The following is a 27,863-nucleotide window of genomic DNA, read 5'->3' as shown; positions in this document are numbered from 1 at the left end:
AAACCCGGATGGGCAGCCTGACTCAGCGAGCAACTTGAAAGAGCAGCGCGAACGTAAACAAAATGCATTGTCCCGCTGTACACGCTTGAGGGGTAATGACACAGCCCTCGACAAGGGATCAGCGCCGTCGGCTGAATCACAACTTAAACGTGCATATACCGGGCCATGCCTGTGACGCTGGAAATCCCATAATTATAGGCTCTAGAAGCTGCCCTTACAGCTACACTGGCTTTAGAGCGACGGGCTGGTAGCCTCTATGTTAACTCGGATCGGCGCAGATTTACGGATATAGTACGAGGCGCATTCCTTACGTGCCTTGCAGCTTTGCATTGACCAGGTCGCGTCCAATTAAGGTGTTGGTTACATCCGTTGCAGTCTGTCGGACCCAAATTTGTTCATAATACAGTAACCGAAGCAACCGAGATCCCGGGTAAGATATGGGCGCCTGAAAAGTGCCGCGCTTGAAATTGTGAAATTATGTGCGAGTTCGCTTTTTTAGGTCGCCGCATACTGTGACCAATTAGATATTTATAAGTTGAAAATCGGCACCTGCAGTAATGCGATTTGCTCGTCTTCGATTGCCGGTTAGCACAGTTGCGTTTTGCCGCGCCCCCTCCCCTCTCCCGCTCGCGTAAACACAGTCGTCGGGGTCGCACAACGGTCCACTTTGCTGGCATTTGTATTCCCATTCAGCTCCTTTCACGCCTTAATTGATTAGCATTTTCACTCGGCAAGGAATTCGCGCTGACGTGCGCTCTCGCACCTCAAAAGCGGCCCGACTACTGTTCCGAGGGCTCTCGGCGTGTTTATAAAAGCCGCTTGACTGAGAATGGCTTGACAGCGTCGTCGCTGCGTGACGGTCGCGTGCATTCGACTTTCCCTTTAACGTTTTTCCCGTCGAGTCGTGTTTTCCAAACAACCGCACGCGCGATTTGATTTTTCCGCCAAACAATCTCGCGCCGCTGGCATTTCTGCGCCGCGAGAAATGGCTAGGGTCGGTTCGCATCTTGCGCATAGGTTCCCAGGCCGCCGCTCGCATTCTGCCCATACCGAGCGCGTCGCGAATAGACTAGGACAAACAGAAGCCAACCAGGCGATTGTCCTGATACAAAGTGGCGGAATTCCGGGCGGTAGAGCGCAGTGACGTATTCAACACAGGACAATAGGACGTTTCGCCCGAACTCTCGCGCCCTTGTATTGGATTGAGTGGCGACCCGGCGTGTTAAAGCCCAGTGTTATGCGCGCCTCTGCTAACCTAGCGCTAATTGGCGATTTGGACAACGCTAACGCAACCACTCGACGGGTACACGCTAGAGCGGTCGGCAGTTCCTGTACGACTGTAACGCGACACCGCGACTCGAAGTGGTTTACAAACAGCCACGATTGTTGCGGTGCCCGGCGCTCTGCGGCCCGACGCGCCCCCCTTAACCCTGCCAGGGCCGATTGACGCACAAAATGCATTTGCGCTCGCGCGACCCTCGAAACTCGAAAGGGCGACCCGCGTTGTATAAGCAAAGGACGAAAGGCAACGTAGGGAAGTCGGTTGCGGTTTTTGCTGCGACCGCGCGCATCTGGAGCGGCGAGATTTCACCATACTAGCGCGATTATCGGTCGAGATTATCGCCATCGTGTTTCTCGCTTGTGTCTGTCAACGCGGGCCCGATTCCGTATCGTGGATACCCAGCCTGACTTCAAAGCGAATGCATGTCGCCTGAGAAGTGTTGCCTTCGTAAGCGAGTCCGCCATAATGGGCGCCTCGAAGTGATTTGTTTGTGTTTATGACGTTACGACACGACGCATTTGCTAGAATGAACGATAACACGTTTGTATCTGCTTTTTTCCAGGTGGCCATCGACTCGATCGCAGCCAAGAGCCGAAACGTCTTCGAAGGCGACCAGATTGTTAAGGTAAGATAGAACATAAACTGCCCTCGTTGTTTGCTATTAATCGTATAAATAAATAGGCTACACGATATACACATGTTAGTACAACGAATTAATCAGTGTCTTACGTGTCCCAAAACGACTTGAGGTTCATTAACGTGCGTGGGTTAATAGGCCCGGTTGGTCAGTCGCCTAATAGGCCCCGATGTTGTTGGGTATTTACTTGTCGTAATTACGGTCCTGGATGATACAATTTCACACACACAGCGCCGAGACGTGAACGCAGCAAGCGCGGGAGTTTGGCGCGATTAGGGTTAAGCCGATTTCGGATCGCTCCATTATTGCGACGCTCGGTCCCGAACTGTAAACAAGGGAAGCAATTACCGCACTGGCAATAACGCGCACAGCACATAGGGGTTGCGCTTGTACAAGCAAGTCGGTAACATCAGCCCGCCTCTAACCGATGCGGTCGTGCAACTACGTCAGCGGCGTCTATTTTGGCAACGTCGAAGCGTCTTGTCTCTGACAGCTTTTCACCAAAAGGGGTCGACTGGTTCGCCGCAGAACAAACGTTTCTCGAATGCGACGCGTGACGCAGGCGTAGGTGTGACGTCACTGCTGGGGCCGCCGGCGCCCGCCGCTTGAGGCGCATCAATCATCGGCGATATGGATTGCTGGCCGGGCTTTATACGCGTCAATCAAACCCGGCCACCTAAACACTAAACAAACACACGTCGTTTCGATCATGGTTTGAGACTTTTCTCGGCTGCGATAAACTCGACAAGCAGAAACACGCCAAAGCCGCCACCAGCGTTGCTCACAAAAGGTTAAAACAACAGACAGACCCTCTTAAAGTGTTAAAAATGCGCTTAAATCTGAATCAAATTCTTGTGCTAGAGATTATATACAAGAAAACTTTTTGGATCGCGTCAACTTATTTACCACATTTTCAAAAATTAAAAAATGCCGACTGATTGCAAACCTTGGCAACCGCTACTGCAGAGCCCTGCAGATTGGCAGTTGGTGCTTAAGGGGGATCTTGCAAGTCACCATGACAGGCCCCCCGACAGCTCCGTCAGCTTACTGTAGCCGGGCACTCGAAATAAACTTGACTGATGGAAGCCTTGCCTTGGTGTGGTGACATCTACGGCTTGGCCTTTTGCAGCGGCGCGTTTAGCCACTGAAGAGCCTGGGGAAATTATGTGACACCTGCCCAACTAATTCTAGTCAGATTAAGGCGTGATCGATTTGCACCTGAACCGATAAAACGCATCGAGAGCACGACCGCGAACTTATAACGATCAGCGCTGGTCTGTAAAAGAGAACATCGTTTCTAAACAAGCGTCCTGGCGTTTGTCGTTATCACCCGCCTCGGTTTAGCGCGTATATTCCACCGGGTTAATTATATCCCTTATCAGCAATTTATCTTGGGCCAAACCTTTTCGGAATCGCTCTTTCAAAGCACCAAGGCCCGCGTTTGGTTTACGCAACAGCAAACCGAACGCTACTTTGTATAGTCTATGTTTTGGCTCGCCCTTATCTGGGCCGTTAAGGGGTCTGGATGGAAAGCTTTTTTGCTAATTAAGCTTTTCGTTCGCTCAGGTGAACGGCGTCTCCGTAAGCTGCACCAACGAAGCTTCGGAACTTTTGCTCAAGGAGAACGCAGTTGTCAATTTCCTTATCTGCCGACAGCACTTGGTGGTAAGTTTGGAAAACTTAATTAATTTACATTTTTCTCTATATAGAGAGATTCCTATTTCCCCTCAAGCAACCGTCGACAGTCATCCATAAAAGGTTAAAGCGATAAATGTAACGTGCAGTTTTAGCAAAACACAATTCAGAGTTTTGACCGCTTGAAAGTGCAGTGGGTCATTGACTCGTTTACATAACGAAGTACAAAGCCAAGTAGTTGCGCTTTCGTGTTTAGTGACATATAAACTGCAACCGCGTATTTGTTACTATACCCGGTGCTCGCAACCTAATCCGCTTCCAGGATTGTGGATTGAAGGCGCTTACACCTTTACGCGACATGCGACGGCCGCGCTTTTCGGCACAGAGTGGATAAAACGTGTTGACTTCTCAGCGACACTTGAGCGCTGACCGGACGGCAATGCGACAAATGTGTCGCTCCGATGTTGCAGTTTTGTTTGGGCGCGCATTATCACCGCTGGCGTGTGAGCGGGGATTAGCGACGTGTAAGGCTTTTATCGTGCACTTGCCCTGTATATATTGGAGGCTTGAGCGCATTAAGACCACTGCTCCGCTTTTAATTGTCGGGTTCACGAAATGCATTTGGGGCCATGCGGGTCCGTCGTCTTGTCCTGTCCTGTCACTGCACCGCGTCACTGTTTCGTAATATCTCAATAGAGATACAATGTCAACCCGCTTACAGGAGTGTTGTGTATGTATGGTGTGTGTTTGTGTATGAATCACCTCTAATTCGAACCGACGCCCACGCTCTTGCCGTTTATAGTTGGTTGAGCGGCCGTTCACCGGCGGTGCTAAACGCGCAAATACTTGCGCCCACAAAAGGCGTCTGTATTTGTGTTTGCACTTGTCCGCTGTTTGCGCTGCTACGCGAAATACGCGTCGAAATAACACAACGGTACGCATTGTACACGCAACGGGTGCGCACTAGCGTTCAATTGCTGACCAATAATGGCGAATTGACAGCCCGGTCAACACTGGCTTCTGAGACGCCGACAGCGGGCCCCCTCCCATTCACCGGCGGCCCGCCTTTGCTCCGCCCCGGATGATCAATAGCATTCCCGTTGACTGGCGAATGAGTGTCATTTGTCAAACGCCGCGGTCGCCTGCCGCCTGCCGCCAAGCCCTGGCGTTTTGTGCAACAACCTGCGCGGACGAACCGCTGACAACCTTTGCGTGATGCGAGAGCGTCGAACTTCGCTCTACAACAGCCCTTACGCCAAACGAGGCGTCGACAATTCAATCAATCCCTGACATTTCCTTGCCGATTTCTTCAGAGCCGACAACTGGTAGATTAAACCCATTTTGCTTAGGATCGCGATTCAATTTAATTAAGTGGCGTGGCCAAGGGCTTAAATAATTCATTTGTCCCCCTCGCGAACTCGCCTTAGTTTATAGTTGAGGCTAAACACTGATCAGCACTTGGTTTATATTAATATGAACCCTCCTTCCCAACATTCGCACCCTCGTACAAGGTTACGCGACCGACTTATCAATAATGCATCGCAAATAGGGAGCGATGCTACGAATAGAATGCGGAAAAGTGCAGCGGTGTGCTGGCTAGGGATTGCGATGGATCTGGTGGTGCTTTACTGACGGCTTTGCGGACCCTCTCGAAAATTAGTTTCGCCTTATCGAATCGAGCGCTGTTTATCGACTGGTTCGCAACCTGGCGCGCGAGGTCGCCAAAGTAATTGGCCAAAGAGGCAGTTTGCTATCGTTCAAATAGACTTGAGCGTCGGGTCGCACAACTTAGAAGTTTAGCGCATAAATAATAAATGATGAACTGTAGCAAATAACAAGAAAAACCTAACCTATAGCGTCTCTTATATTTACAGGATGACGCGCAGTGGCAAGACGAGCGATGCTGCGAGCTGGACGCAATTGACGAGTCCAAAGAGGATCAGCTCCTCCGTCACCATGACAACCAACAGCAACAGCAGCGTGGGGTCTTCCACGACCTTACCAACCGCGCCGATGCCGGCTCCACCACGTCGGAGGAGTCCCGACCCCGTTTCCTGGAGCAGAGGTCCCAGGATGCCTCGATCGAGTACGCCGCCATCGTTTCGCAGAAGGTAAATATTTTTGCATTTCCCGCGCTTCTGTGTGTTCATCCCGAGCGGGTTACTTCCATTCCGGAGCTATCGCGTGCACATTCCTAACGTCTCGCCTCCCTCATCGCTTGTTAATACGTCACACCGCGCGCGATTTGCTATAAATGCGTCACACTCCCGTTAGATAATGCATTTTATTGCGGTCGGGTGCTTCCCGCGCCGCATATAACTGGCATTCGCCTGTAATCTTTACACGGTTCGACGAGGTTCGCCGTAATTCCCCGCCGCAGCGTGGCAGCCGAAAATTCCGGGACAACTTCCAGGTATTTTTGTGGAAGTCTCCCATACAGGTTTGTGTCCGAGCCAACGCTGCACTCTGCAATCGCATTAACGCAATGGCGCAACTTGCCAATCCCAAAATCCGTGTCAAAGAAACAAACAGCTCGGAAGGAGCGGTTTCGTTTTGTGTTTCGTGCAGCGACTTTAACTTGAACCGATAAAAAGTCGCTCGTGCATTATCGGCGTCGTGATGTCGACGTCTGTAGCGCTAACCTGTTGTTGCGCCTCGCCTTCAGCGTGGTGCCAGCGCTCGGTTAAGCCGGTCTTACGCGTCGGCATTGACCTATGCCGGATTGGTCGGGACTCGGCGACGGGATCAAGCCAGTTCAAGCGCAGTGTTTACCTGTTGTCTTAACGGCCCAGGCCTGCTTGACATGGGTACAACTGTCCAGGGTAGAATATTTGAACCTTAAAGCCCCTGCAAGAAGTGAATACACCCAGGGAAACGCATTTAAACCAGTTAATACCGCTAGGGGAAAACTGGGCAGCCTATTGAAATCTGCGTCTGGTATTATTCGCGTATGCAACCGTGGAGTGTGTGACAGCGGCGTGCTGGGATGCATTAGAGCACAGACAAGACTTCTAAACCAATTTTTAACGCTACAACCTTGCAGAAACGTGACAGTACGCACTAGAGCACAGGCGAGTTTTTGGTGCACGTCTCTGTACATAAGCAAGTATCACTCGCCTCGGTCGTGTGTAAATAACAGGCGTGTTTACGACGCTGCGGTGCTGGCGGCTCGGGCGACATATCGAGCGGCCGCTTTGTGCGCTTGAAAGCGATCCGGGCTTCGAAAAGAGCGGATTAAATTGAGCGGGATCAAAGCTAAGCGCGTCGATGCTAGGCGACAATAAACATATCGGGCGTATCGCACCGGATCATCCGTTCCAAATCGCGTCCTCAACGCTTCGTCCGCCCATGAACGCTGCTCGATCGATATTGTCCCAACAACCGTTACGCAACGCGAAAATTCCGAGAAGTCCTGCAATAAACAAACGCGAATTTTTCCAAATCCACTATCCGCTTTGATGCAGCGCCGCCCGATCAGAGTTACGTCATTTGCTCGCATTTCTCGAGGGCGGCCATTAAACGCTTATCCGCTTTTGGCCGTTTAAGCAACTGTACTCGAGTGCAGAAATCGAGTCAGCAACAAGCACCGCGGCTTTTCCAATGTTTTGCGTCGGTTTGAAATCGGCCGGGTGGCCTTGCGGCTCGGACAGGCGTGATTAATTAACTTTCGCCCGGCCGAGGCTTAATCGTTCAGTTCGTAATCGTTGTGTGACGCAATAGTTCGCCTTAGCGTGTTCTTGGCTGCCTGCATCAGACGGCGTCTTGCCGCTTGTCCGCTGGGATGATCCGGGATAAGCTCACGCTGCGGCGTAAATATTTTCCCGTCGGACCGCGCTAGCACATAGGTGGCGCCTTTCATCTGGCGGTTGTACTCCCGTCAAATGTTTATCGCAGCGGCTATTTTTAAAACCGCTTCGCCGCTCCTACAAGCTTTATCAAAGTGTTCAGCGTTGTTGCGTGCCGATCAATGTTTGCATTGGCACTTGCTTTGATCAAGCTCTAAACGTGATTTCCCTCATTTTTCAGCTTTCCTGCGATGTGATGGGCACCACCGACAGTTCGCACACCGCCGGCAGCCGTACGGAGAAAGACAGCGGCATCGGACAAAACACCGACTCAACCGTTCAGGTACGAATTCATCTGTCGGCACTTCAGCACGGCGATCAATAAATTTCCCACATTTTCGAAACGGCCGGTTTCGTTGCGTGCCACATTCCCTTTCGTTTTGGATGTCGACTAGTTTCTATTCCCGTCACAGACGCGGCGTTGTAGTGCCCTCAGATTGGCCCAAAGTGCCTGTGAATAGTTAAGCGTGGAAGGCATCCGGCTTACAACGTCGCTCTCGCGTTTAACGCCACTCATTGCGACGCGACTTTAATAAAACAACGCGTTCGCTTTCGATAACGTAATCCACTCTTACCGCGTTTGCTCAACTGTCGTCAACGTCCGTTTTCACTCGGGTTGCTTTAAAAGAAAACCGTGTAAAAGTTCACACATTGAGCGATTAAATCTGCCCAGCTATTTGAATCACACCCTGTACGATCCCAAGTGCATATTTAGCAATTGAAACACTTGGCTTGGCTGTTATATTAAAACCTCTCTTTCTTCAACAGAGCAATGCCAGTCGTATGTTCGGAACCGGTTCCAGTGGCGCCAGTTCGTCTCAATCAGCCGCCCAGGAGTTCACCTTTGTTCCTGTTCAGGTAAATACTCTCTAAATTTTTTATTTTGCTAGCACAGCGGTTATTAAAGTTCCCTTGTTTATTTTGTGTTAAACAAGTGATAAACATATCAAATATACAAGTACACTATATAGTTAAAATCCTTACAAAACAATTGAACAACTTATCTATTGTTCACAGAAATACCAGCAGAACAAGAGAACCAGTCACCACAAGCTGTCGAGCGGCAGCGGCGTCGCGGGCGACTCGGCCGACTCCGCAAAGGGTTCCATGGAACGTTCCATCCCCGAGCAGCGCGACAACGGCCTGCAGCGACTCAACGAGGCCATCGAAAACCTCGAAATCAACAATGGATCGGAGCCGAAATCCTCTTCCTCCTCCTGCATCCGAGCCGATCCCTTCGCCGACGATGCGGGTGACAACGTGAGCCCCTGGGTAAAGATCGCGCGCCAGGACTACCAGGACAAGATCAAGCAGCTGGAAGACGTGGCCGACGCGCGCGTCATCCACCCAGCCTTGACCTTGGACGATGACGACAACCTGGTGACGTCATCACGCAGCGACAGTGTCGCCACGGACAACACGTCATCGGCGTACAGCACCGGCGACAGCTTCCGCAGCTCGAGCTCGGCCAGCGGTCAGCACCTGTCGCAGTCACCGCCCCTCTCGCCCGAGAAGCATCGCTACGACGCTTTCTACGGCGCCAGCGGTAAGCAGCCGGGCGTCGGAGGCGTCAGCATGTCCTACTACGTCAGCAGCGACGCTAACAGCGACGGCGAGGGCCCAGCTTGTTACCTCACCCACGACGACGAGAGCGGCTCGGAGGGTTTCGCTGACGCTGGGCTGGAGTTCAGTCCCGTTTTCAGTCCCAACCTGAACCCACATCACCAGCACCCGCACGAGAGGTTGCAACACACGCGCTCGGCCCCCACTCCCGCCGTGCGCCACTCACTCTGCCCGAACGGCTTCATGAACAACTCGGTGACGGCCTCGACCCGCCAGCTGTGGAACGACGCGGCCCTAACGGCGCAAACGCGACGCAACACAGCCTCGTCGAGCGGCGAGAACCCGTCTGACGCCGCCACCAACTCAACGTCGCGAAAGCAGAGCGCCAAGCCCGCGCCAAACGATGGCGAAACAGCCAAGGCGCCGCAAAAGCACAGCCGCGCGCGCCGCTCCTCTGAGCAAACCAGCAAGAAGGCCCCGGTCGCGCGGCCCGCCGTCACCAACCGCTCGTTCTCCTACACGGAAGGCCAACAGCAGCAAGCTGAGAACACCGGCAGCGGAAAAGTGGCAAGCGACGCCAGCCTGGAATGGAAGGTGCGCATTCGCAACGACGGCACGCGCTACATCACCAAGCGTCCGGTGCGCGAGCAGATTCTGCGGCACCGCGAGCGTCGCTTGCTAGCTGAACGCTGCGGCGTTACGACAGACGACGACGCCGCCACTGAGCTGAAGCTCGGGCGTCACTGGAGCCGCGATGAACGCAAGCGACACATGAGGATCGCGCGCGAGAAGAAGCGACGCAAGGACTTCATGCAGCGCTGCCGATTGGAGGCGCTCAATGAGAATGCTCCCGCCGACGGTGAGATCGTCGAACTGAGCCATAAGAAGATGGAGCGGCGAAAGCACAAGCGGATGTTGCTGGACAACTTCGTCACTGTGCAGGAGATCCTGGCGCACGGCGACCGCACCAGTGGAGTCGCCAGGCTCAACCCACTGCTCAGCGTCACCTATATTTGAATCAAGAGTGCGGAACATCAGGCCATGATCTGAGCGCGGTACGATAGAAGATGCAGGAGTGAGATTACGTGGGTGGGCGCGCCACTCAAAGTTCCAGCATATAAAGATCATAGGCGAGCGCCATCGCCCTCGCAACACCAACACACTGTTCAGTATGCGGGCCCTCCGAATGCCGATGCATGTCACGTCTCTTTCCCTATTGGCGTCAATCCGATGCCGCTTCTCGCGCTTGTTTGCCACTATTTATTTTCCTGTCCCTTCTGCAGCCCTACATTATAAAAGATCCGCGGCTGCTTTACTTTGAGCAAAAATAGCGAGAAGATACGAATGTGCGACTGCGCCGACGGTTGTGCCTTTGCTTGTTGCAGCGGCCTATATAATTTATGTGCGAACGACAGCTGGTTTCTAATCGTTCATCTCTATTTCCTTTTTGTTGTTTTACTATTTTGTTGTTGCAAGGACAAGTCGAACTATTTCCCTTTCCCAGCTCTTACGTTGTTTTTTGCGCGTTCTTATTTTCAGTTTCTTTTCTTTTTAAGTTTATCCCAAACCCGTTGTAATCGTGTTGTTTTTTCACTTATTTTCTGTTGGGTTACGTAATACAGAAAACAACTCGGTTAAAACAAATGTCTTGTAGACCTAATAGAAAAGTGTCTTGTAGTCTTAATATTTAAATTATACAAGCTTTAGGTCCGTTATTGATGTTGTAAATAATTAATGTGACGATAAGGTGTTAGCTGTGACAACATTTATTCAAAAAACTAAAGCAGAACAATCAAATTAATGTTTAGTTGTTGGTTAGAGCAGTGTTCTTCAACCGGTGTGCACGGCACCCTAGTGTGCACCAAAGTATGCAAGGGGTGCACCAGTACGAAAAGGTGTAAAAGGGTGCATCACAAACTTTAATGAACCATTAATGTTTGACATTCAGATTTAATGTTTGACATTCGATATCAGAAAAAAGATGTAGGTCTAAAATGTGTATAAATGAACCTCTATATTTTTTTAAATGTTGAAATTGTCTCTGGGCTATTTTCTCAAGTTTGTTAAAATGCTGTTTCATGACATTCAATGGTAATCGCAAGCAGCCTGCAGTAATAATCTAAATCTTACTAACAGTGTGTAAAAAAAGGCCGATTCGTTCGGTTTAATTGACGTGATGAACTGATGGTATTGATGTGCATAATGATTTTTTCTATCCTTACCTCAGTTTACAACTTTGAGGGCTCAACAAACCAAAAAGGTTAAAGAGCACTGGGTTATAAAGCAAAAACACCATAGAATAAAAGTGTAAGTCTGTTGAACTATTGCACCTTCAAAACATTAAAATTTAACTAAATAAAATATATAATAATTTACGTTAATTTTGTTGAACGATCTCAGAATTTCAAAACAGTCCATTTAAAACAAAATACGATAGTCACAAAGCGACAAACGGCTTGAGGGTTAAATTTCATTCTATAAACTTTCCTACTGCTTGCTCCACTACGTCCTTTACCCGCCAGAAGTCTTGACTGATCTTACCACTAGATGGTTCACTGCATTGACCGCCTCAACGAGTGTGCGCCACCAAACAGTTTGCATCAAAATCATGCATGGTGTTTTTTATTTTGAATATCGACCAGTAACATAATATTAACGCAATAAAATTAACACTACTCAATTAAAATTTAAGATCTGACTTAAACCAAGTATGCAAAATCATTTAAAATGTTGCTAGTTTTCCACAAGGCTCAAGTTAGGACATATTGGTGAATCCATGTTAGGTAATTTTGCCCAAACGACTTAAGTCATGTCAAGTCATTTCAGTGACTTAAAGTGCACTTAAACCAGTCAAGTCATCGGCTTAAATCATTACAACACTGACCAGCTTTAACTGTGTTTACAACTGCTGACATTACATTCGAAAACCAAATTTTCATGAATTGTAGACCCATGGCGGTACCAAACATGTTGGAAAGCCATAGGTTAAGTGAATGCTTTCTCCACAATCGATTTGGATCATTAAGCTGGGTACGAAATCATTAAGCTGGGTACCTACATCATTAAGCTGGGTACGAAATGGGTAACAAAATTATTCGATGACAGTTATAACTTATAAGTTATCTTGGAAAAAGCTGGAAAAACCCAGAATAACGGATAATGAAATACAATGTCTTTCCGAAAGTCTGCTTCCTTCTCTCTCATAAAGGCCGGAAACTGATGCCTCTGCAAACTGTCAGAAAAACAATTGCGGACTGCAAACATTTTATTAACATAATGTACACATACCTAGGGAACGGCAGACCGTTATGGAATAACGACCAGGTTCGATACCATAAAAAAACTTTTTTTATAAAGAGTATGATTAACGCTGGCATATTGGATTACGGACATCTTACCAGCAACACAGGACAGTGTAAGCCCTACGATAATCTCCCACAGCAGTACATTTTTTACGACGACAATGAAGATTTTTAAAATATCCTAAACTAATTTCGGCTATACCCGGAGAATGTGACTTCAATGAACTAAATGACCTATCCATGGTTGACCACAAGTTCTTGGCTTGTACTGAATTCGTGTTAAAATTTAAGACTGTTAAAAAAATCTACTCACATTAAAATGCAAGCTCGACCCATTTCACTACAACTGTACTGTGGAAAACAAACTTAGAAGTTTTCAGATAAAACTAAACCATAGGGCCATCGTGACCAACGACACCCAGTACGTATTTGAAATGGACTCGGATAAATGTTTTGGGGTTGTGATGCATTAGAAACTGTAGCGCATGTTTTTTACGTTTGTAGCAAAGTAGTAACTTTCTAGGAGGAATTACCTGCCTGGCATAAAAAAAGAGGTAAATGTAGTTCGTGATCCTGTTCATATGTTCTTTGGTATTGTGGCGGATCAATCTGAAACCGGGAACACACAATAAGACCTAAGAAGCAAAAATACCTAAAGCAGAAAAATCTATAAAACCATAGTTTTAAGACCAACGACATAATACAGCCAATTACGCCGTAATATCCCGTACAGCGTACAGCATAAGATCAAAATCATCTGAATAAGACCTAAATCTGTCGGAATAAGGTCTGAATTCATCGGAATAAGGCCCAAATTCATCGGAATAAAGCCTAAATTCATCGGAATTAGTCCTAAATTCATCGGAATAAAGACTAAGTTCATCGGAATAAGGCCTAAATTCATTGGAATAAGTCCTAAATCCATCGGAATAAGTCCTAAATTCATCTGAATAAGGCCTAAATTAATCGGAAGAAGACCTAAAGCCATAATAACGCCAGAACCTGTGGGTAGAGGGTATGGGACGGTCAGGGGCCATCGGTCTGGCATAGGCCGTTTTGGTGCCAAGGTTTGGACGCCATAGTCTGACCGGCGCCGTCAGGGCGCCGCTGTTTTGGCAACGGATTTTCGGTCCTGTTTGAGTTATTGGTGGGTAATGGGTGGAGTTTGAAAATGGGTTAGTGTTGAAATTATTAGGGGAGTTAGTGATGTACTTAGGGGAGGGGTTTGGGGTTAGTTAAAGTGTTATTTAGGCCTGATTCTGACCTTTTAGGTCTTATTCTGACGGATTTATGACTTATTCCGATTTAGACGGTAGTAATACTATTAGGTATTAGTCCTATTTTGGCCTTATTCCGAATTGTGTTTTATTCTGACGTTGGTGTTGTTCTTATCTCGGTCTTATGGCTGGAGTCCCTGAAACCCTGTTGAATTGCAAAACATTGGGGAATAATTTACCTCTTGAAAGTGTTCAAAACTTTTAATTTCATTACAAAAAAACTGTAACTCTTCTGTTTGGTACTTATGTCGATTATGTACTGTGGAACTGTTTACTGTTATGTGCGTGGTTCGTAATATATCATTTGTAAGTATGCAAAGTCGTTATCGACGCTTTATATGTTGGTTTTACGCTCAAATCGGTTAAAAACAATCATAAACTACGTGTGATTTAAACTCTAGAACAGGGTTTCTTAAACTGGGGTCCATGGGCCCCTTGTGGGTGCGTGAACTAGTTTTAGGGGGTCCATAAAGGCTTGGACTATTAGTGTAATTATAAGCAATCAATTTTTCAACGAAATAAGTAGGATATAGTTAAAAATAAAACGTTTTTGCACTATATTTAAACTTCATTACATTTCACATTTTTGGACTGGAAACAGCAAATTTCTGAAGTCTAATTTCTCACCTACAAAAAGTTTTGGAACTTCTGCTCTAGAAAATCGCAATATTTAAAGTTTAGTGAGCTTTACCCCAACCTGTCGCTTTCTGATAGATCCTATTTTTGTTCTCTTACGTCTTTCTAGTTTGTTTGTTTGGGCGTAAACACGTAAACCTTAAGTCGTAGCAGAAAATGTTCGCCTGATGCGTGATGTCCAATCAAACCCGTAATATCGGTACCAAATGGCGTCCAACCATGAGAAAAATCTGTAACCCGCTTTAAAGTGACAACTGCTTACTGTTAAAACCACCGCAATAAGCACAAAAAATAAGCGAAAATTGTCTTGACCATTAGGCGGCTACAGCGAGCTGCACTTGGCAAAGTCTGCCACAAAAAACTGTCAAGGAAATTCGCGTTTTAGGCGAGCGCAATACTCAAAAATAGAAAGGGAGCCAATTTTATTTGTCTCGGAAAAAACTTTCTTTCTGCAGTATTAAAAGTGTCGCGAAGTCCCTCGCGGCACTTTGCTCTGCCTCTCTCTTGCAACGAACAAACCAGGCCACGTATATTTAGATGTAACGTGAGGTTCATGCCAGAGTGATGTTGTAACGATAGGAAAATGCTATAGGCTCAAAGGATTCCAGAAGACCCGCATACAATAAAACTAATGAAATAAACAAACCATTTCATTCTAGGCCTGTGTAGAGAGCAAGCATCTGTATTTGTTATTTACAGTGTTTGTTTTGCGTGTGCTGACTGTGCTGTCGAATAGTCTGTTTAAAAACGTTTCTGCTATTTCCTTTTTCCGCTTGCTTTCAAGGTATTAACTGAACCCTTTTTCCCTAAACGCGTTCGCTTTTCTTTGTCGCTAGTTGTATTCGAATTCGACTGCAAACCACAAGAAAAATGCACGCCTTACTAGCGAGACGTGTATTTACTGCGCTGTAAGTTGTTTTATTGAGAGCGAGCTATGCTGAATGTTTCGAATATACAAAACATCTAGCCTATAGGCGACCTGGCATTATGCATTTCTGTAATGCAATAACAGTTTGTTTAGTTTCGATTTAGTGAAGTTCTGATAGCATGGTGGGCATGTCTCCCTGTTAAAATATGTATCTGCATGGTATGGAGCCTACAAAAAACAAACGAAATCAAGTGTAGCCTACCAATAATGTTTCTTTCTAATAATGACAAACTATTTTAACTCAAAATTAGTTTACAGTCCGATTCGAACTACGGGTTTTAACACTGGTATAAGTAACAAATTGCAAGGATAAACTGTTTTGTTAAAAAGTGATTCTCGTTGATTAGAATGCTGTTAAAGATTATCGAGCGCAAACTTGTCTGGTTTACGCTAAGATTGAATCCGACTCCATTTGTAAAGTTGCGTGTTTCAACAGATTAACCACAGCTTTGTATTAAACGTCAACAGGAATAGCGTAAGGTCCAGGGTCCAGTACTAACGGTCTAGTATTACAGCTTCTGTCTGTTGCATTATGTTAATTAAGTGAGTTGAGCCATTTTCCAGTTTAGTTACATTGGCTTTTTTCCAACCGCTTTTGTACACATAGCTTGGCCATTTATTTAGCAGAGGCAAATTAGCGGGAGGTAAATAACATATCCGTGTTGCGGTACTTTACGTGGTGAGTATTGCGGTGACGAACTGCATTGGGTCACGTCCTCAAATTTAGTTAAAGCTTAGTTTCGAATAATAGGAACAAATAATTATAATAAACGTCCACTACAAAATCTTTTGGTAAAGCTTTCAAACATCTAGGAAAGCAAGCAGACAGTACAAATTAATTATCCTGTCTAACGTCAGGGAAGTAATCGTGCTAGTTAAAAACATAAGGGTGTCAACATACAAATAGCATAATGCAAACAATGCAAGCCTTCCCGTCCAGAAGATAAACTAAAAAAACAAGTGCGAAAAATTCACGTACTGGCCACTTTCCGTATTGCCCAGTGATTCTTAAACTGTGTGCCGCGGCACACTAGGAGAACTATTGAGTCTGTCGATTGGTAATTTTGAAAAGTAAACATTGATATAACAAATATGGCAAGCGGTAGGCATGCGAAACGTAAATGCAACCTATCCATCAAACTATAGTGAGAGTTATAGTTTTATTCCGATTGCCTTGCCGTTGTATTAGCGCACAAGGGTGAATGCCAACATTAATTGTTTATGCAGAAACTGTGTCGCGATTTTTATGTGTTTTTAGTGTGCCGCAAGCTCAATAAGTTTGAGAACCACTGGTCTACTTCAGCTGTTACTCATGAACAGGGCGATTATTTTTTCGGTCAAAAAACGTCAACATTTTGTCTAAATTTATACTTTCGATCCAAATCGTTTACAAAATGTTCGAAAATCGTTACAAAATTAACAAAAACTGTGTAATTGGCGTTTTGAAATTGGCGGTTAGTTTAAAATTTTATACACGATATAGTGTTTTTCAAACTTAGATTTTGCTTTGAATAGTTGTGCATTTAGATTTATTTTTACCTTTAATTTTAACAAAACTGTTTACATAATAATTTTCAAAAATAACCCGCGTCTTGCTTTTCCTTGGCATTTTTATAATTTTGGCTTTTTGACATACAAAAATATCACTAAGCACTTTAAAGATATTTGCATTTTGAACACGCAAAAATTACTATATCTTTTCGACCGGTTGTCAGTAAAACCTCGAAAACGAGTAACTGACGACGAGACACTAATGCAATACATAAAATATTTTTAGGCCAAATTTGCCAAAAATTTTATTTATAGGTCAGAATTTCTCATTTTTTAGGTCAAAAAATAATCGACCCATCTTCTGAAACATTTTATTTTAGCAGTTTAAACATAGCGTGCGACAAAATTGTTACGGTTTGTTAATTTACAGAGAAAAAATTTCCCGACTTATGTTGGAGCATAAACTATTCTTTAGCGTTTAAAGTTGTATAAATGTGGCGTACATCCAGTTACGTTTTATTCTATGATAATAAAACACATAAGTTTTAAAAGAGTGCCTAAATGGCATCTTTCAACATTTAACCCATTGCAAGACCATGTTTAAACTATGGATTCAAGTTAGTTTGCAACGCAAACACGGTATGTCGTGTTGGTGACTAAATATAAAACTAGTTTGCATTACCTATCGGCAATGAACGTCAACCATTTTTCGTGGAAGAGGTGCATTTTCCACAGACTAAACCTTTCATTTCCATAGGAAAAGATCGTCTGCAAAAACTTTAAAAAAGAGTTCGCTCCACCAGGCAACATAATAAATATATAGAAATCGCTCTTCTGGTGTAAACGAAGTATAAACCGACGTATCATATTCGTTTTAATATATAAGCTGGCTAACGCATTTCGTTTTAATTATTAACCCTGATAAGGTCAGCTGGTATCCGTTGCCTAAACGCCGGTTAGTAGGCTACTTCGTTTACACCAGAAGAGCGATTTCTATATATTGTATTTCGTTTTTTTAATGTTAGATTAGTGTTATGAAACACCAACCAAGATAAATTTGTGCAACAAATAACAGCTAAGATTAAGAAAATGCACTGCGAACCGTGGCGGATTCATTAGAACCTAAACAATAAACATGTACGTTTTTATTAGTAGTAGTAATGTACTTTAGAAGTGCCGTTGGAAAAGTCTTTTTACACCGCGGCACAACGTTTTTATTAGTAGTAGTACTGTACTTTAGAAGTGCCGTTGGAAAAGTCTTTTTACACCGCGGCACAACTGGCATAGTCTCGCGGCGTACTCGTTGCAACACGCCGGGTGTGGATCACTGTTAGACTATTGTAGGTATATGTTTGAACCAAGTCGCAGTGTATAGCTAGCCTTTTATTAAATGTTTCAGTAAGTTTTAGTAAAAAGTCTGTTATAAAGCTCTTAATGCTAAATCAGCTAGCTGTTTCTACCTTAATATTTATAGACTGCGTTTTAGGCACTGTTTACTAGATAAATATATCAAAACCTCAACGTGTGTTTCTGCGAGCCTGTTCACACGTCCTGCAGAAAAATGGATTTATCCCCAAAACGTTCCGTGATATTAAAGCTTGTCTTGTTTTCTTGCGGATATTTTTTAACCTATGGAGCATACTACGCTATTCTTTTCCTGCAGTCAAGCATAAACATAGAAGGAGGGGTCGGTAAGAAATTGTAGTGCGATCCGTGATTTCAGTAAATCCCGCAAAGTTATTACTGTACACTTTGTGCTATACAGCAAACAATTAACATGTCATAAGTAGTGTAGAGCTGTAGATTGCTGGAATTAAATGACCCTGTGTTTTTTATGAACAATGCGTATTGCTGCTTTGACTGTATAAATAATTTCGCCAATTCTAAATACATATACTATTTTTATTTGTCAAGCGGCAAAAAAATTTCTGAAATGATATATCGTCTTAGCTTTTAAATAAATACCAACATTTCATAATATGTATATGTTGCCATGAACAAACAAAAGACGAAGCTTGGATTGAAGTTTAAACTTGCTTTTTGCATTCAGGCGCCCTTTCAGCGACGGTGACTTACGTTTCCTCGGCAGTTCTGGGAATATTTTTTACACCGGTTGCTATCCGGGTGCTCGGCGCCAAACAGGCGGTGATTCTTTGCCAAATTTGCTATCTACTCTACGTGCTGGCCAATTTTTATCCGGGTAGGTTTGTAACGCTATCCAAATAGAGTTGTCGCTTCCTTACCACAATCCTCTTTTCCGTGTATTTAGTCATAACCATGTCACAGAGCTAGTAAAGACTTGGCACCAGCGAAATTAGCCGGAACGGTCCTAAACGGCCGCAACGGTGTTGCAGTTAAATATAATTGTGCCGCCATTTTGGTAAAATAATTTTGGTACACCGTATCGGTAAAACATTGTTCTGTTTTATCAGGCAATGTCGCTTTTTCACCTTGATCATACCGCCGTCTCTCTGAATGTATTTAAACTAAAATTTAAGTTCCGCATTTCTGCAAGGCATCAAACGATAACTTCAGGCGTCCTAAAGCTATTTGTTTAATCGTTCCCAACGATTTGGTCAATCGTTCCCAAGAACTTTAGGTCGTTTGGACAAATAACTTATAACAAAAGGAAATAAAAATTCCTTTGAAAATGACTTGTTTTTCAACACTGTCCAACAATTTCACTTTAAACACGCACGCATATCGCCAACTAGATTACGTTAATAGCTATATCCCCCTGTTCAGTTTCCTATCTGCTTATTCCCGCCTCCGTGGCGACCGGCTTTGGTGAGGCTACAATGTGGCCCAACATGATTCTCTTCAGCGTGCACTTCGCGCGATGCTACGCGCGGCACGGGAGCAAGAAGTCGAAAACCTATGAAACCGAATTTGTGGGATACTTTTTCATGGGATTTCAACTCAGTCAGGTTTGCGTATAGCCGTGGCTGCATTTCTACTTTGGTGTATATAGCCGGAATACAAATCGGAATTGAATCGCGACAATGTTTTGCCATGTATTGATTGAAAATAAAATATTCAGACTGGAATAAAAAAAAAATGTTTTGCGTAAAATAATCAGTTTTCAAATTTTTCTCAGCCAAATGTTTTTACATTTAAACAAAAGTGTATTGGATATTTAGCATAGTAAATTATATAAGCAGTGATACTGAAATAATAAATCTTACATTTTTGTAAATTAAAAAATTTCTGGTTTCAACTCTATCTTAAACTTTTAGGCTGTTTAAAAAGGTTTTTATATTTCGATCGTTATCGGTGGGATAAAATCGTACGGTGCTTCTTCCAGCTATATGCAATGTACTCCAGGAAAGCAAAAATGGCATCAAAGAAAATTAATGCATATATATTTTTATATTTTTCAGATTTTTGCCAACATGCTGACCTACGCCATACTGTACGGGGGACGAACTCCGATCAACGAGACGCAGTCGAGCGATAACGCAAGCACAACCGACCCCCCAATTACCGTCTTACCGGTTTCTACGGGACTCCTCGTCTGCGGCGCAAACGACTGCCAGGACCCAAACGTCACCGCGGCAAACATCACAAAGCACGTATAACGCATATGAATTTATCGCGCCAACTGGTTTACAGCGAGGCGAAGCAAAACTAACCCTACACACACTATACCCCTAGATAGAACAGGGTGGTTCATAATCTGTAAAGCCTCCTAAAGGCGCAAAAAAGAATGTATTGCCCTAATCCACATAAATTTCAAGTTTGGGAGTTGTTACTCGCGATGGAAAAGTGACAAAATTACATTAGATATGATTTTTCAAAACTTACATTTCTAAGAGGGTATTTTCCAGACGATTCTTGCTTTTTATCACATTAAAATATTTCTGATAATATCGGATGTGTAGTCGTCCTAAATAATAATGCCAAGAAAGCAAAATAGGCCCGCAAGCTAGAAAGTTGGAGAACGACTGCATGAGAGATTGCCATGTTGTGCGCGGCGCCCTATAGGGCTAAAATATTCCCCAAAACTGACTAATACATTAAAAACGTAAATGTTGTTCATGTGATGCACCAACTTTTTTCGTTTACCTAGTCGTGCAAAACATATGGTTTTGGGTGACCTACAGTCTCCCCCCATTCGCCCTTGTTGAACCCAGCTAGAGTTCGACGTTTAACCGCAAATGGATTGATGCTGGCGGTAAATAATTAGCTTTTCAATAGGCAGTTTTATTGGACAAGGCGTTGAATAGAATATAATATTTACTTAATTTGGTGTTGGAAAACCGGCTTATTCCAGCAGCTGAGGCGTTTAGGGCGTAGCTATATGCATGGTATTGTAAGCTTGTTTGCTTGGCATTAAAGCGATCTAACAGCAAAGCCGCGCTTGATTAATATGCACAGCACGTGATGGAAATACACACTGTTAAAGAAAATTTTGTTTTGTTTTAAACAGTTTTTTTGGGGACCGCGTATATTCGATGAAAAGGCTTTGATATATAATTTGAATTTTACATGGCGTTTTTGTAGTGGTGTACATGGTTTTGGTGATGTATAAAACACAATTTTGCTATCGTTTGTATTTTGTGAGCTACACATCGATACGGGGCCGACTAGGGTTGGATGTGTATTATGGCAAATGTCAATCTATTAATGTACGTCCAGGGTTGTCATACCGTGCTTATTTAATATGTGTGCTTATTTTTGGTTGCAGTGTCTTAAAAAATACAAATGTGCTTATTTATAAGAAACGCGCTTATTTTTAAGATGCTTAGTTTGTCCTATTTTAGAATATATTAAGCCTCACTATAACTTTCCTTGCATTGATTCTTATATTTCCGTCGTTTAACGTTCATCAAGTTAATCAATCGTAAATCCTAACAGTTATCCGCAATCGTAAATCCCAACAGTTGGGCAGCCCCCGCTAGTCAGACCTTACCATTTTCTGGCCAAACAACGTTTGGAGAAACCTGGCCGAGTTATCAGTAGCGTGCTTATATGTTCGTAGTAGCGTGCTTTTTTATCGTACCAGATGGTAACCCTGTGTATATGACAAATGTAATCATGAACTGTTCATCGTGTTCAGTTACGTTCCCACCTCAACGACGATCCTCAACATTGTGATCGGGGTGATGGCCGCCATGATCGTCGCCGCCGTGGCAGTGCACTCCATTTTCACCAAGCCCATCGATGAGTCCCTGGAAGGCAAGGAGGAAAAGGATACGGCGTCGGAGGACGACAAATGTCAGTTTCGAAAAATAGGTAGTGTTGAACTGAAGCGAACGCAACAGCCTGAAGGTAAATATTAGCTGAGGTTTAGGTTAACTCATTGATTCTCAACCTTTTATGGCTTACCTTATACGGCACCTCTCAAAAACAATAAATAGATCTGCGGAACCCCTACTAGAATTTTCGTTAATTATTTTACTGAAATGTCACTATAAATGGAACTGGAACAACACAATCGACTTAAAACATGTAGATACATTTGATATAATGGTAACTAATTGTACACCAATAGTTGAAACTTACCAATTGAGCAAAAATCAGTTTCTAATTTTTTTTAATTTTTTTTCTACCTATAGGCACCCTTAAGCTTAAAAAATGGCACACCAGGGCGCCGCGGCACCCCGGTTGAGAACCACTTCGTTAACTGGTTGTAACAAATTATCAAAGTCGATCTAAAAGCACCCGACGCGGCCTTAACGGCGCTGCGGAGTCGGTTTGAAACAAAGCGAGTCCGACTCCGGCCTAGTAAATATAGTTTATACTCTAGTCTAGATGGACGTCTGAGTCCGACTACGACTTAAAATAACGCCGAGTCAAACCCCGACTTCACGCAGCCGTTTATTTCACTTTTCCACGTAAATACGTTCCTAACTTGCTACCGTATATAGGCGCACGTCGGCCTATCGACTCTAGTACACCCGAGTCCGGCTCCGACTTACACCCGAGTCCGGCTCCGACAGCTCTGGTTTAAACCTTTAAATAATCTTCAAATTGACACGAAACTTAAGAAGTTATTACAATTGACTGTTTTTCTAGAACACACAGTGAAAATCATATTTTAGTGCTTATAAGTTGGAAAAAACGTTTGTCTTATTTGCACTCTCATTTGACAATCAACTCTGAAACATGTGATTTCTGTAAGCGCTTTCCTAAACGTTTAGGAGATAAACGTGTATTTTTGTGTTCGGAATTTGACAACTGCGTTTGCACAAGTTTGCACCTCTAAGGCTTCAAAAATCTTTATGTGCATTGCAGAACTGAATATTTCTGATATGAAGGATACCGCTTCTGTAACATACTCCCTCGGTGATCAAACCAAGCAAGAGGTTGTACTCTAGTTACGCGTGATTGAGGTTTCGTCAGTTCCTGCATTTTTTAATAGCTGTTCTATGTTTGCAGGACAAATGGCGTGTCGCATTTTCCACAGTGAAAGCCACGCTGCGCCATCTATTGTCTCCGACCCTACTCTTAGTCGCCCCCTTTGCTATCTATAGCGGGGTTCTTATGTCCTTCGGGTACTCAGAACTGACCAGGGCTTATGCGTCTTGCATGATAGGAGTCGACCAGGTAACTGAAATTAAATTACTTCTATGTAAATAAGGTAACAGGCTTCATGTGAGGTCTTTACCGAGTTTAGTAAAACCTCGCAGTTTTCCCCGTAGGAAAACCGTTTTTTGGGGGGGTTGGGGGGCATCAATAAAAGTAAAATAAGTAAAATTCAAAATAACTAAGAAACTAAAAACTACTTACTACTAACCTGTACTACTTACTATACTTTCCCAACACCACAAACTAGACGCTAAAATGTTTACCTTCTGCCTTGTGCAGTTATAATTCGGGCCATATACCTTCGTAGTTGTACCTGTCCCCTATAGTGGGGTTGGTTGCCAAGAGGACTGGGCTCAGACCACTAATCATGTAGTCAGACATTTCCGGCCACCTTATCGGTCAATGGGAAAAAACAACCATAACCCTTACCTATATTTTTTGTTTTTACTTTACTTTCTCTTAGTTATGTCCCAAAAAAAGAATTGCAGAAGCGATTACAAGAACACCTAGTTTATAAGAGTTTTATGAATAGTCCGTGTGTTTTGTTGGCGTCAGGTTGAGGTAGCGGTCATTCGAAGAATTTTTTTTTAGTTTTGCGCCAAATTTAATAGACAAATAAAGTTTAACCAATGCACCACAATGCTACATTTATTTTTTAGGAGACCATTGAAAAAAGTTTTTTAGCAATTGATCAATTTTTAATTATCTGTATTTTACGCAAAATCGGCGTTTTATCGCAACTGGGACAGCAAAATTTCGCCTGTAATTGTATTTTAAAGTATTGAACGAACTAATGAACTTAAGTAGCCTCAAATGTTTATTCAAGGTTTTGACATGCTCCACGAAGCTGCCGTTTTAAAATAATTAAACCACAATGTTTCAAAACACCTCGCCAAAAGTCCCTTTATATCTAAGGTCCTTGGTACACATGTCGGACTTTTAAACTTCAGCGACCGTATTAAAGTATGCATTAGTCATATACGATGACTAAACCAACGATTTGTATTTTTATTTTAGCCAATTGTATATTTGTGTATAGGTTGGACTTTGCATGGCCATATTCGCGGCTGCAGGTGGTATTTCTTCGGTCTGTATAACAAAACTGGCGAGCCGGGTGGGCTACAACATACCTATGGCAATCGGCTTTGTTCTGGACATTGGTGGCTACATGATTTGCTTGTTTTGGGTGCCCACTGAGGACAGCCTGTGGATCGTGTATCTCATTTTCACTGTTGTTGGCATTGTAAACGGAATTTGGCAGCCTCTTATCAACGGTAAATTTCAGGAATATGAAAATACAGACAATTACTAATGTCGAATAACTATAGTTTGGTGCAAAAAGGCTAACATCATGTTTAATAAAAAAAAAAAAAAAATGACGGAGTACGCTGTAAATTTTCAATTTACGTTTGTATTAACCCGCTTGTAAGTTTTAAGTGTTTAGTTGCCTTTAATCGATGAAATGAACATAGACATGTAAAAAAGCTAATGATATCAAATATATTTTTTAAGCTTATAATTATCAGAAGTATGTGAACATACATCATTTTTTGTTAAGGCAATATTGTCATTTAATGTTTCTTATAGAGTCAACAATGCCTATTAAACCAATTCATCCAAAATACACCGTGTACTTTTAGAAATTCACGGTTGGCTTTTCCCTGAAATTCAAGACATTGCCTTCTCTGTTTGGAACATTCTCGTGCTAGCGGGCTTCGCAATTCAGTATGGCTGGAGCACAGTCCTGTGCGTTTACCTAAAGATCTACATTCAGATCGGTATGCTATGCATCTCCGTGCTGTGCTACGGTAAGTTCAAAACCAGTATTGTAAAATACAATGAAAATTCCAAAATAGTGTCGATATTTTTTTCAGTATACTCAGGTCTATCAAACCCTAAATCACAGTTCATGTCTTTGTCATAGCATGAAGTAATTGGTGTTAAAAACAAATGTTGAACTATTAAGTAGGGTTAGGTAAATTTATCCACTTTCCTTAAGCATATTTTTAACGTAACGTGAGCGGAGAAAAACAGTCAATTTAAAAAAAATAAATAAAACGAAGGCCCAATATAGACATAAGTGTTGACGAAATAGACATACTTTTTGTGTTTTGTTAAAACGGGTTAAAGGTTCGGCCTCAAAACGAATATATTTTAGCATAAGCTAAGCGTAAAAAACACTGTAGGATTTTTGGGTAAAATATGTTGGCTTGATACAAAATTCCTTAAACACCTCGCGGCATTTTGGAAATTAAACACCTCTTTTTAGTGGTTGCAATTCACACGAGAAAGATGGCTACTGGATGAACTTGGAAACAGCTACTTTTGCTATTAAGCATATAATTGAAACGTACTGAAGCATATATTTGAAACGTACTAACAAATATTGCTCTTTGTTAAAAATATTTTCAATATTTAGCGGGGCAAGGGGTATCGCCCCACCGCAAAATCTAATACGAATACCTCGAAATTATTTCTGGTGCCTTATCTGAATAAAACCAAATTACCGCGGGAAAAATCACCTCTATTTTTTTAAAGTGCAATTTTTGTTCCCATTTTTTGCTGCGACAAAACAAACCAAACATGGTAGCTATGTTTTTTAAATGTCAATACAAAAAATGTCCTATTTTTTACTCGCCGATTTCATAAAGTGCCATAATTAGACTACCTCTTATACCCCTATAGTACAGCGTTTCACGACAAACCTCATAGAAGAGTTAGGCCTACTCTTATATGTGTTATACCTATGTTAACATCAAATCCTAGATTAAAACCATTCAGCACTTTATGTTCAATTTTTGAAGTGTTTTCTTCCAGCTTGTCATATTATCATAATTATATGTTACACAGAGATAAAATGAAATTTTTCGATGTAAAGAAGTGTTTTCTTTCAGCTTGTACATATTTTCATAATTATGTATTACACGGAGGTAAAATGAAATTTTTCGATGAAAAGAAGTGTTTTCTTTCTGCTTGTACATATTTTCATAATTGTGTGTTGATTTGTGGCGTCTGGAGTCATTTAAGATGTTTTATTGAGTATTTCAGACGTTTATTTGAGTTGTGTTCTTTTCAAAATGTATAATCAAGTTGCTATTTTTTCACGCCTTTTACCAAACACTCGCTGTCACTCTGAGAACAAAGCATTTGGCTGTTTCACACATAATAAATGTTATATCGTGACACATATTTCCGTTACAGATAAAAGTATTTCACCTGTGTGAACAAGTTGCTGTCACAGTTCCCGGCTGCCAGAAAGACTCCGGGTTATGAATCATTTCCGCTTTTTCGTGTCGCCTTTTCTCTTTCATGCAAACTTTAAACTTGTATATGCGAAAGCTTATATCAATATAGCCCAGTACGTCCAGTAACCCAGAAGCAAAAAGTCGAGTGGTTGTTTTTAAGCTAAGGGTTAATACGAAGCAGAAGATGAACAATTCAATTTGAATATGTTTCTACCTTGAACAAGTGAAGTTAATTCACGAGGCAAAAATACATTAATGAGGCTCATAATTAACCCGCTTGCTTCAGATTGGTAAATCCAAGTTTTTTTATTTGACAGCTTTAGTACACAATTTCATTAGCGTACTGTGCAGTTCAGGCCCGAGCGGATTAAATGTTTTTTTAATGTAATTGCGTTAAACTATAATACCCTGTCCTAAAAGCAAATCGAAAAATTTCTAATTCCACAGCAATTCTAATTATAGTCATAAAGAAATATACAGTCTAAAACAATCTAAAAAGTTAACTTAATTTTGCTAAAGCAAAAAGTCATGAAATATCTTCTGTTGTCTCATAATTACGGTACGACATAACGTTTTATAAATTAAGTTGTCTTATGAAACTTGAAGCGGCCGTTTCAGCGCTCCTCAAGGGTGCCAAAAAAGAGTCTCAAGATTATAGCTCTACAAAGGGGTCGCAAACTACAGGCCTACGTATTTTATATAGGGTGGCGTAAAATCAAAAATGATGAGAACAACCGTCATAGATTGATTAGACAGAGATTGCTATTTGTAAAAACCCTGAGAAAATTGTAATTTGATAAAACTGGTTAACACTTTCGATGTTATGTCCATCAAAACGAGGGAAACATGCGCCTGAACTTGGCTAATAAATGTCCGCAAAATGGGTCTAAAAGGTAATAGAAAAATGGTAAGAATTGACGCAAACACAAAATACTTTCATTTACCTAATTAAAGATTGAAAAACAAATACAGTTTTGGGAAATATTCCGGGTCTCATCCTTTGAGTCCACCCCTGAAGTCTACGTCCTTGATTTTGCAGTTGGCGACAGCTTTCATTACTACAGTTACAGTTTGTGAAAGAACCAACTTTTTGTACGTAATATATCCTTAGCGTTTCAATAGCGAGTTTATGAAAGAATTATTATTATAAGAGATTTATTCTCTGGTATATCAGAATACAACTAGAAATATATTTATGTTATTTCTATTTTCTAATTTTATAAAATGTATTTGACTTTTATGTACTCAACCTCATAAACTAAAAGTTAATTTGAAGCTTTGCTGTCGTGGATCAGCATTTATCTCGGTTACTAATGTATTTTGTTTTTTGACAACTGTAAACAATGAATATTATCCAAAATTTTCATTGTTTTGCTTAAATTGTAAGTAAGTTCCAAATTTCGCTTCGCGTTTGTATATTCGTATAAGAAAAAGTTAGGCGCTGGTCTAGAATCCTACCACAACGCGCATTATTTGGGTTAGGTTGCGGGT

General features: G+C 42.8%; 2 protein-coding genes across 3 annotated transcripts in view; both read left to right on the top strand.

Annotated features, from left to right (window-relative positions):
* LOC146163679 (E3 ubiquitin-protein ligase PDZRN3-like) overlaps nt 1-10,527 on the top strand; it is a 54,647-nt gene extending 44,120 nt beyond the window's left edge. For both annotated transcript variants that reach the window (XM_083381802.1, XM_083381803.1), the window contains exons 5-10: nt 1,845-1,907; nt 3,486-3,584; nt 5,429-5,665; nt 7,581-7,682; nt 8,168-8,257; nt 8,417-10,527. In XM_083381802.1, coding sequence (XP_083237928.1) covers nt 1,845-1,907; nt 3,486-3,584; nt 5,429-5,665; nt 7,581-7,682; nt 8,168-8,257; nt 8,417-9,979 — 2,154 coding nt within the window. In that variant the 3' untranslated portion in view covers nt 9,980-10,527. The remainder of the gene's footprint in view (nt 1-1,844; nt 1,908-3,485; nt 3,585-5,428; nt 5,666-7,580; nt 7,683-8,167; nt 8,258-8,416) is intronic.
* Nucleotides 10,528-18,157: 7,630 nt separating this feature from the next.
* LOC146163678 (protein unc-93 homolog A-like) lies at nt 18,158-25,988 on the top strand. The gene is made up of 10 exons (XM_083380564.1): nt 18,158-18,287; nt 18,647-18,796; nt 19,342-19,523; nt 19,977-20,164; nt 21,656-21,867; nt 22,834-22,904; nt 22,978-23,145; nt 24,167-24,401; nt 24,768-24,935; nt 25,397-25,988. The coding sequence occupies exons 1-10, from the start codon at nt 18,158-18,160 to the stop codon at nt 25,432-25,434; spliced, it is 1,542 nt and encodes a 513-aa protein (XP_083236690.1). The 3' UTR covers nt 25,435-25,988.
* Nucleotides 25,989-27,863: the final 1,875 nt, after the last annotated feature.

Source organism: Ascidiella aspersa, chromosome 2 (assembly GCF_963924565.1).
Source record: "Ascidiella aspersa chromosome 2, kaAscAspe10.2, whole genome shotgun sequence".
Classification (NCBI taxonomy): domain Eukaryota; kingdom Metazoa; phylum Chordata; class Ascidiacea; order Phlebobranchia; family Ascidiidae; genus Ascidiella; species Ascidiella aspersa.
Note: the sequence above shows the minus strand (reverse complement) of the source record. Positions and strands in the feature narration are given on the sequence as shown.